Below are 10,647 nucleotides of genomic sequence, written 5' to 3'. Positions count from 1 at the left end.
ATGAATTAAGATATTAAAGCAAGAATTTTCAAGAACATTCGAGCATAAGAGTCGCTTTTGATTTGTCCAAGTCATTTCGTTTCTTTTTATCAAAGTCACCTATTTTTTTCTGGTCAAGTTTTGGAAGTACGAACCTGCCATCATATAACCGTTCTGAGCGACGGAGCAACACGAATTGCGGCCCCATTTCGCTTCTGGAATAATCTAAAACCCTAAGCGTCGACCACCACAAATGCGTCCCCCGGACCGTCTCCCGTGCGAGGTGATAGTCGATATTCTCCTCCGATTGCCTGCGAAGGTCCTCGCCCGATATCGATCCGTGTCGAAATTGTGGCGTTTCCTAATCGACGATCCAAAATTCATCGAACTCCACCTTAAGCACTCCGGCAAAATCAGTTCCAATCTCAGCCTCATAATTAAAAGCTGGTACCTGTACATCGCTGACTTCGATTCGCTGAGCGTCGCGACTGAGATCAAACACCCGTTGAACGAAGTTAGGGGTGGAACGGAAGCTTTTGGATCTTGCAATGGCTTGATCGGCGTTTGCAACTCCGAAAAGGACATCGCCCTGTGGAATCCATCGACGGGGATGTACCAGAAGTTGGCCGTCGCGGCGTATGAGCTTCCCGGCGATATAGAGATTTGCAGGTACACGTTTTACGGGTTTGGGCACGACCCCGTTAGCGATGACTATAAGGTAGTGAGAATGATACAGTTCGCTAGTGAAAATGGTGATTTATTTTCAGCGCAAGTTAAGGTTTTCAGCTTAAAGAGTAATAGTTGGAGGGAAATCAAGGGGTTTCCTGATTATGTGCGTTATATGTTTCAACCTTATTACTACTTATTTTACAGAAGAGGGTACGGGACTTTTGCCGGCGGTGCTTTGCATTGGGTGGCACCTGCTGTTCTTGAATCGCCCAGTACCAACTTGATTGTGGCGTTTGATCTTAAGCTTGAGAGGTTTGGGTTAGTGCAACAGCCTGACCGTTCTAACGGCATTTTTCAGTTGGATGTGGGGGTTTTAGATGGTTGTCTTTGTATGTCATGTAATTACCAAAATGATTATGTGGATGTATGGGTGATGAAGGAATATGGGGTTAGGGACTCCTGGACTAACTTGTTTAAGATTACTCAAACCGATGTGAGAGGGTTTTCTGGTTTTGTGATGCCTTTGGCTTATGGTAAAAGTTGCGACATGGTTCTCATGGAAGTGGACGATGGCAAGCTTGTTTGGTTTGATAGGAAAAGGAGAAAATCCAAAAAAGTTAGGATCGAGGGGGCTCCGGGAACATTTAGCGCTGAGGTTTATGTGGGAAGTCTAATTCCGCTCCCAGGCGGTGGAATTGATCGAAAGAAACAAGCAGCTGAGGAGAAAAACAAGAATAAAAACGCCAGAAAGAAAAGGTAAAATTTTACAATACTTTTCTTTGCCTGAAGAAATCTTGACTGTTTTTCTTGGCACTTCTCTTGGTCTTCTGTTAATCTGCTTTTTCAAATGTTGATTTCACTAATTTCTGTTTGAATGGACATCTTTAATTCTTTAAATGAAGCAATATCATAAACCATTCCAGTTCTTAAGGTAGCAGGCCTTTTCCATTTCTTTTTAGAGTAGCAATTCATCTAAGTATTAGCCAGCTTAGCTTTTTATTATATCTTATGATTTGAGAACATCTTGTGTTCATTTCGTTTTGACAAGCTGCCTTAATGGACTGATGGTTTTTGCGCAGGGATGATTTCCTGTCAGAAGGCTTTAAGTTGGTTTTATAAGCTTGTAGAAGTCGGTGCAGAATAGGAGCAAAGCCAAGGGAGGTGATTGACAAGTTCATCCTATTATTTAAATTTAATATTCATCAGTTTATTAAAATAGCTTATAGTTTTTATTGTGGTTTGGTTCAATTGATTAATGTGGGCTAAGTGTAGATACATACACAGGAGCTATTTAATACCCTTACTGCAAAATACCCCCTACCCCTGAGTGCGGGTGTAAAAATAAATAAATAAATAAACAAAAGCAAAAAAGAAAAACAAAAATCAGGCCTTAAATGGGACTAGCAGGTAGTTTTCTTTCTAGTAAGAAGCACTGATGTGACATAGACGTGATGCGGATAAGACATGATATGGACATGGCAAGACCACAACTTGAAAAATAATAGGATACAGCATGGCAAGGATGGTCAGTTAATTAATTAATAATACGCTCGAACACTGGCACCCATGTATGTATGTATTTATGCATTATGTAAATTTACTTTTTCTATCAAAGGGTTTCACATACATGTAAAACTTATGGGCATGATGCTTGTACCTGTTATTGATTATACAAATGAATTTTCATCGATGCACACTTATCATTTAATGTCACACATTCATAGTATGATTGAACAATGCTATGAGAAAATGGAGTTTCACATTCATGTAAAACTTATGAGCATGATGTTCGTGCCAGTTATTGATTATACAAATGTATTTTTATCCACACACACTTATCACTTAATATCACACATTCATAGTATGATTGAACAATACTATGAGTAAGTGGAGGTTCCTTGGTTTTTTGGGAGAACTATTTGTACTCATGCATGCAAAGAGTTGTTGGATGTCAAAATTGTGGAGCTCAAATGAACTTTATCTTTTGGTAGGCTGTAAAAATTGGACTAGACCAAAATGATTGAAGGTCAAGTGGTGAAGTTCATTGAACACCCTCATCCCCCCTCCTCCTGGAAAAATGGTAACCTGAAATTGCCCTCTGGCTAAAAATACTTGTCTTGACATGTCTCAGGTGTGGTCCCAAAGCATCCAACTGTGTCCATAGTGTAGGGAAATACGATTTTAAAAATTAAAAATTGCACATTTAGGATATGTGTCTTAGAGTGTCAGAGAAGTATTAATTGTTAGATTGGTGTTGGATACTGATACCCAATGGTACTTTTGCATTGTGGTGGCTTTCTAATATTGGATTACTGCCTTTTGTAACTCATTGGTCATTGTTGCTATTTTTTCTCAGGGTTGGAGTGCTGGTATTGATGGCATAAGCTTTCAATTGAATGTATGTGGAAGCTTTTACAGAAAGAATGGTAGAAAAGCTTCTTAAAATGCATAGCCGGATTTTTATTGCCCACACTGTTTATACATATTTCTTCTTAATGCTTTTAGTAGTTTGTTGGGAATTTAGAGAATGACTTGCTTTACCTTTACCCTATGAGAGTACTAATATATTCTATTTTGCATGGGTTTTGATGCTCACTGGTTTATGTGGGTAACTTCTGGTAGTCATTGTTGAGTTAGTAGCTGACCAATATCTAGGTGCAAGCCTACATGTGTTTTTTGGTGGACGGTTGATAATGATACGTGCTTTTAGAATCATTATCAACAATACTGGCTGCCTTTATTGTATCATTATGAATGATTGCCAAATGATTCTAACATGATATGGATAGCTTCTTTCAGTTGAACTTATTATGATTGTAGGTGAACAATAGAAGCTGAAATATGGAACTAGCAGTGAATTTATAGAGAAAAAAACTGCTTTGTTGCATCAGAATTCAGAGAATCTGCTTTTTGTTAGACCTTTCCAAGATAGAAATTATGAACTTAATGTGGCTATGCAAAAATCCGTTCTTTTAAAAAAAATAAAAAATAAAAAATAAAAATAAGCACCTAGTGGATAATGAGAAGAAAGAGCTTTAAACTGTTAAAATTTAGAGTTGAAATTGGCCAGGCCCAAGTACTTTAATCAAGAGCAAAACTTATCTATTTAGATTTTTACATTTTTGTTGTTTATTTACACGCATTTCTGTTATCTGTCAACTGCTGCCAAACGGAGTGGTGACCATACTGTTGGGACATATGCTTCAATGTACTTAGTATGGTGGACTGCAGTTGAAGTGCCTTGAATGCAACATGCGTGCTTGTAAGCAATTGTGTGTTCTGATTCACTGCCTAGTGTTCATTAGGACCTACTTGATCCAATCTATCCAAATCAGCAGCATCAATGATTTGGCTTAAATGTATTCCACTCCACTTAGCTTCAAATAATTCCATCAAGGTATTATTTTAAGTTTCTGGAACCCATATTGAGTTTGCATAGGTAAGGAATATTGGGTGTAGTTCTCATGGAGTAGATTCTATATAGCATTGAGAAATTTTATTTTTTTGTGACCCTTTAATGTTTTTTAAGAGTGGCAAAAGGTCCTCTTACCTGCAAGTTGTGTCATGTGATGAAAAGTGCGCCATGGACCATGGATATATAATTTGGCATGACTTGGAAAAGAGGAAATGGTGAGAGAAGGTAAGAATTTGTGTTTGAAGCCATGTCCATCTTGCAGGTGATGTTCTGTGTGAGAAGTTGAAGCAAAACCAAGGGGAAAAAGTGAGACAACAGGGGAAGGTAGGATGTCAAAAATTGAACATAATGATTTAGCTTCATGATGTTACACAACCTCCATGATGTGCTCTCCCTTTTTTCAGTCGTAGCTTATGCTGTTTTGACTTTTAACCATATGGTGGGTAAGGTTTTTTCCATTTAACATGAATACAAATTAATTCACTTAGATTCTTTTGGAATCTTACAGGCTAATTTATTGTACCAATGAAAAAAATTAACACTAGTATTTGGGACAGTAAATTTTTTTAATATTATTGGACGAACTCAATTTATATTTGTCCGACAATGTGTGACAGAGTGGTGCGTGTTTTGTTATTTTTTATTATTTTTATATAGTAGTGTGTTTTACATGTACTGGTGTTGAATGGAGCTTGCATTGGGGCAGCAATTTTCACAATGGCTGTTTTCCTGATGCAGTAGTGTCTTTTGATTAGCAGATGGGAAAATAAGCAGAAGCTGCTGGCATGATGCAGCTCACAGATCAAAATGCTTTTGATTAGACGAGAGACTGTAGGAAGATGTCTTTAGCTGGCTTAGGATTACCAATTTACATTGCGAGATACGCTTTGTATGGTGAAGTAGTATGACATCAGGGATTTTTGGAGTAAATTATTTGTTATTGTTGGATTTTTGTCATTATGTTGTGCCTTTGATGGTGTACTTGTAATGTTGGTTAATGGAGGTTTTAGTTACATGCTATCATGCAGAAGAACAAAGAACTGGTATGAGAATCCTAGGAATATGGTTCTGGTAACAATGAGGATTCGTATTAAATCCCCATGTATGTTTTGGAGAGTTTAGTTTCATCTTCTCGTTTCACCTTATGTGAACATTTAGAATAAGAGATAAATGTTCACTTTAGAACAGAAGAAATAATTACAATTTTTTGGGATCATCATTTATTTTTTCATCTTTTGATTTTGTTTTTAGCTGCTTTATGCAAATATTTTATTTGTATAGCCCAGAGCTCACAGCTGTGCTTTAGCTACATTTTGATCTCAAGACTATTGATTTTTCTGTAGCTGTGTATTAATTTCTGTTGATTTCATAATTTTCGTTTGAATGATAATGTGATATAAGTGTTGAAACTTACCCTCATCAAAATCCTATTTTAATTCTTACAATGGAGTTATTTTTGCTAAACTTCCTATTAAGAAGTTTCTTTTGCAAGGGATTTGCAATCCTTGTCAGTTTCTCGGAAAAAAAAATATGTATTTGTATCTGGTCGACCAGAGGATTAGACAGTTTATGGGTGTTTCAAGTCATGTCTCACAGGCTAATGAGAGACTCATTTTGAATCCCAAAACTTAAAAGAGTTTGTGTTTAAGATGTCATGTTTGGTTTGTGTATGTGCCAATGTGAATGTATGTATGTGGTGTTAATTGGGCTTCTAGTTTTGGGAGATGGGGAGAGTAGATTTGCTGTAATTTGAGCTTCAAGCATTTCCTTCTACATTTTATGGTTGAGTTCGAAAGATGGAAATTTAATAATTTTTAGGTCATTATTATCTGTGCGCCTTGGATGTCGTCCGCTTTATAAACATGACAGTTGTTTTTCATAGGCAATGATTTTGGCTAGAAAGACAAGGTTTACCTGTACCCTTTGGACCATATGTTGGAGAATGTTTGTGTTGCGGGTAAAAATAGTTGAGATGCTCCTTCGACTCCCGTTGACCTGAAAGAGAAAGAAAATAAAGGCTTGGAGGACCCGGGGTGTACTTCGGGGGGTCACTCCGATGCCTAAGTAAGGGGAATACTTTTAGAGAGACTGAATACAATAGTATAATTGTGTTAAATTACTTACCTTTGCCATTCCTCCAAATCCCTTCTTATAGAGGCTCGAGTTGACTGCCGGTTGGCTCGCATTTATTGTACGGAGGCGTGAATCACTCTCCAACAATAAATGTATGCACTTATTACTCGGTTATTAAGGGCGTTAGCGTGGATCTCTCCTCCTCTTTATTGGGTCGGAGTTAATCACTCGTCAGAATGTCAAACCCAGAGAAAGTGCGAGATTGGTGTTGATTTGCCTTCATTAGCTAGATTATTATAGGCATATCAGTTGTCCCCCCCTTTATTTCAAATTTTTGGATAGAATTTTGAATAATGGTTTTGTTTTCATCTTTCCCCTTAGAGGGTTTAACACTTCATCGTGTTCCTCTCTCTCGCTTGTTTTTTTTTTTTTTTTTTGTAGAATAGTTGAGCAGCTCGTATCGAACTGTTTTGCCGAGCTGCTCTTGCCGACCTGCTCGTGCCGAGCTGCTCTTCTCGGGCTGCTTGTGCCGAGCTGCTTGTGTCGGGCTGCTCGTGCCGTGCTGCTCTTGCTGAGGTGCTTTTGCCGACCTCCTTTTGCCGAGTTATTTCGTCTGAGCTCTTCGAAGAGATGCTCGAGTCGAGCTATTTTTGCTGAGCTGTCTGTGCCGAACTGCTTCGTCCGAGTTCTTTGAAGAGATGCCCGGGTCGAGCTGTTTTTGTCGAGCTGTCCAGCCAAGCTGTTTGTACCGAACTGCTTCGTCCGAGCTCTTTGAAGAGTCGCTCGGGCCGAGCTGTTTTTACCGAGCTGTCCGGTCGAGCTGTCCAGTCGAGCTGCTTTGTCGAGCTGCTCTTGCTGAGTTGTTTTGGCCGAGCTGTCCTACCGAGCTGTTTGTGTCGAGTTGCTTTGCCGAGCTACTCTTGCTGAGTTGTTTTTGCCGAGCTCCTTGTGCTGAGCTTCGTTGTCCGTGCTCTTTGAAGAGTTGCTCGGATCGAGCTATTTGTGCAAAGCTTTTTGTTGGAGCTTTTTGAGAGTTTCTCAGGTCGAACTGTTTGTGCAAAGCTTTTTGTCCGAGCTCCTCGAAGAGTTGCTCGGGCCGAGCTTTTCTTGCCGAGCTGCTCGTGCCAAGCATTCTTGCCAGGCTGCTCGTGCCGAGCTATTTTGCCGAACTCCACGAAGAGTTAGTCGGGCCGAGCTGTTGCACGGAGGGAAATTGACCGATTTGTCCGACCTTTTCCCTGGAGTGAAGTTTTGACGTTCTGTCCCCTAGAGGGAATTTTTTCGATCTGTCCCATGGAGGGAATTTGGCCGAGTTGTCCGACCTGCAACATAAGAGTAGATATATCGACTTGTTCGACCTGCTTTATGAAGGGGATTTGGTCGAACTGTCCCCTAGATTGAAATTGGCTGAGCTATCCGACCTGGTCGGCTATTTTGGCCTTACGAGTCGTGCTCGTAATTTGAGTCTATAAGCCTGATGAGTCGTGCTCATCTGCTGGGCTGTTTTGACCTCATGAGTTGTACTCGCCAGTTTGGCCTATAAGCCTGATAAGTCGTGCTCATCTGCTGGGCTGTTTTGGCCTTACGAGTCCTGTTCGCCAGTTTGGCCTATGAGCCTGATGAGTCGTGCTCATCTGCTGGGCTGTTCTGGCCTTACGAGTCATGCTCGCGAGTTTGGCCTATGAGCCTGATGAGTCGTGCTCATCTGCTGGGTCGTTTTTGGAGCCACGCTTGGCAGCACCGCCTCAGTCCCAAGTGTGTCATGCTTAGTGAGTCGTGCTCCTTTACTAGGTATCTAGTCATTTTCCCGAGGTGTCGTTACATTCTTCTTTTCCTGCAAAAGTGATAAATGCTTATTTTAAATGCACCATACCTTGGGAAACGTGTCGGATGGAAAGTTCCCATTTATGGTCCCTTGTCTGACGTTGTGTCCGAGGCGATGTAGGCTTTTCGAGGCGCCGTTTGTCCTCGAGAAGTCGCGCTGTACCCATGTCAGAGATCTCCTATCGGTAATGGGATTCTCAGCGTCCTTTTTCCCCTCGAGACGTAATCCTTTTTTTAGAGATGAGAGATTTGGAGATTCCCGCCTCAGTGATTCGTGCCCTCCTCTCTTTATAAAGGCTAGGAGACTCCTTCATTCTGCACATTTCTTCCGAGTAGAGGGCTCCTTTGTTCTTTTCTCTTCTTCAGTTCTCGTGGTCTCCCATTTGCCGTTAGGTATGCTTCCCCTCCCTACTATGTGTTTGTTTTGTTGTTCTTCATGTTCTTAGCTGTTCTTGCGTTAACTTTGTGTGTTTGATCTTTTTTTTGTAAGACGGTCTTGCTGTTTGTGTGCGGAATTGTACTGTTTTGATATGCTTGGTCCTCTTTTCTTCTTTGTTTTTGTTGGGTGCTTGCCCGTTTGATTCGTTGGTGAGGTATTGTCTTATTCACACTTTCTTTCCCCTCATGGAGTCTTCTTCACAGCCTATGAGGGTTCTTACTACGGTGAGAAATGCCCGTTGTGGCCTTACCCCTTCCGACCTACAGAATGTTCGTTACTTTTTTGCTGTACCCCAGGGCATTATTGTTAGGTTACCCTCTGCTTCCGAGTCCGCCCTTGAACCAGGTTCTGGAGAGCTTTGCTTTTATACTGAATATTTAGATTTGGGTCTCAGGCTTCTTTTTTCCCCCTTTGTCTCTAGTGTATTACGTTTCTACCGGATAGCCCCTTCCCAACTTGTTCCGAATTTCTATCTCTCGCTCACCTATTTTGTCGTTCTTCTGCTCCGCCTCGGCCACCAGCCAACAATTCTTCTCTTCAGGAGTTGTTTCCAGATGCGAACACATTCTGTAGATAAGGAGTGGTACTATTTCAACTCTCTACTAGGCTATAAACTCTTTTCGCCGGGCAGCTCTTCCATACATAATGGAAGTCTCGTTACTTCTTTGCATCGGGGGAGTTGAACTACAAGGGCTCTTTGGTCTGGTCTTCTCCTCTTGATGGTAATGTGGTCTCTCCCTGCTCCTCCTTCTTCTGCAGGTTACCACTAGGTTATCCGCTGACTCAACTTTTTTCCTTTTATCCCTTTTCCTTTGTAGTTCGGGTGCGCCACCTTCTTCCAAGGCTTTCACCTGACGAGCAGGCCATCCTGAAAGAGCTTCAAACCCTTGGCGAGCAGGGTATTGTCCCTCATGAGGAGCTGCTCCAAAAGCGCGTCCTCGTTCAGTGGGGGATCAGCCCCGTTTCTTCAAGTCTCTCTTCGCCTCTAATTTCTATATGTATGTATTTATATATTATCTCTATTGTTAGTGTTAACTCTTTTTCTTTCTACCCTTGCAGACATGGACTTCAACAGATATGAATTTCTCATGGGGGAAGCCAGAAAGCAAAGGGTGAGTAGGAGTAAGAAGAAGAGAAGGGAGATCGAGGGGGAATCTTCCCAAAGGGATGCACCTGCTACAGGTAACTCTAGTATCCATCAAGAAGAGATCAATGCTGCTCCTCTTTCGATCCCTCAGCCTCTTACTGAAGCGATTTTTCACGAGCCGACCCGTTCTGCATCTGCTCTCCGTCGGGCGGTGCACGCTGAGGACTTTGTGCAAGCCTAGTGTACTCTCCCTGACGCTCTCTCCGCGAAGATCCGCCACACATCATACTAGGTATCTACTCTTTAATGGCTTTATTCTTCTCGCCTTATACATAGTCTTATTAACTGTTCCGTACTTTGTATTCCTCCACAGCTGGCGACGATGGCTTTAACGCAGGAGGAGAAGGTTGTTGAGATGTATCGGCAGACCCTCGATGCCAGGGAGAAATATGTTGTTGCTCAGAACGAACTGCACGAGGCCGAGGTCCGTGAACGGGCTCTGCAAGTTGAGATCGAGCGCCTTCGTAGGGAGGAATTACCTGCCAGAGAAGCTGCTGCTGCTACTTCTGCTTCCCGAATTGCAGTAAAGGAATATAAAGACTCCAACCAGTTCGTTATTGATACCTCCAAGGCTTACCGGGTGGGATTCAGGAGGTGTCGGGACCAAGTCAGGACCAAACATCCTGAGCTTCCTCTGGATGGTGTGAGCTTTCATGGTTATGGCAACGAGAGTCTTGAGTCTGTGGAAGATCTGGAGGAGGATGAGGAAGGGGAGGAGGAGGAAGTTGGAGAGGGGAGTAAAGCCAACTAGTTTGTAGGAACCGAACTTGTAATTTGAATTTTGCAAACTTTATTGATGTAGTGCAACTCTATTGTAATGGATACTTTTATTATAGCATTGCAAGAAGCGGTTTTTAAGAATAGTATTTTTTTAACATTTTCGAGTTCCATGTGTTCTCAATTTCTTTTCCCCCTACATCTTCCAACTTGTACGTCCCTAGTTTTATCTCTGTTGTGACCCTGTATGAGCCCTCCCAGTTGGGCTTTAACTTGTGTGACCCTGGCTTGAATGGGTTGTTTCGCCTCTTCCTTAGGACTAAGTCACCTAGCTAGAAATTCTGTACTTTGATGCGATTGTTGTAGTACTTTGTTATTCTCTGT

General features: G+C 41.5%; 1 protein-coding gene across 2 annotated transcripts; it reads left to right on the top strand.

Moving 5' to 3' along the window:
• On the top strand, positions 1-10,421 carry LOC131155006 (F-box protein CPR1). Of its 2 annotated transcripts, XR_009136730.1 has the most exons (4): positions 81-1,404; positions 1,728-1,809; positions 9,459-9,778; positions 9,860-10,421. XR_009136730.1 is itself a non-coding variant. In XM_058107885.1 (3 exons), the coding sequence occupies exons 1-2, from the start codon at positions 233-235 to the stop codon at positions 1,765-1,767; spliced, it is 1,212 nt and encodes a 403-aa protein (XP_057963868.1). In that variant the 5' UTR covers positions 1-232; the 3' UTR covers positions 1,768-1,809; positions 3,005-3,243. The 2 variants fall into 2 exon arrangements, 1 of the variants encoding a protein (XP_057963868.1); XM_058107885.1 differs by lacking the exons at positions 9,459-9,778; positions 9,860-10,421 and adding an exon at positions 3,005-3,243 and having other exon boundaries at positions 1-1,404.
• Positions 10,422-10,647: the final 226 nt, after the last annotated feature.

The sequence above is a fragment of the Malania oleifera genome, chromosome 5 (assembly GCF_029873635.1).
Source record: "Malania oleifera isolate guangnan ecotype guangnan chromosome 5, ASM2987363v1, whole genome shotgun sequence".
NCBI lineage: Eukaryota > Viridiplantae > Streptophyta > Magnoliopsida > Santalales > Ximeniaceae > Malania > Malania oleifera.
The sequence above is the reverse complement of the archived record's forward strand: the minus strand, read 5'-3'. Positions and strand labels throughout refer to the sequence as shown.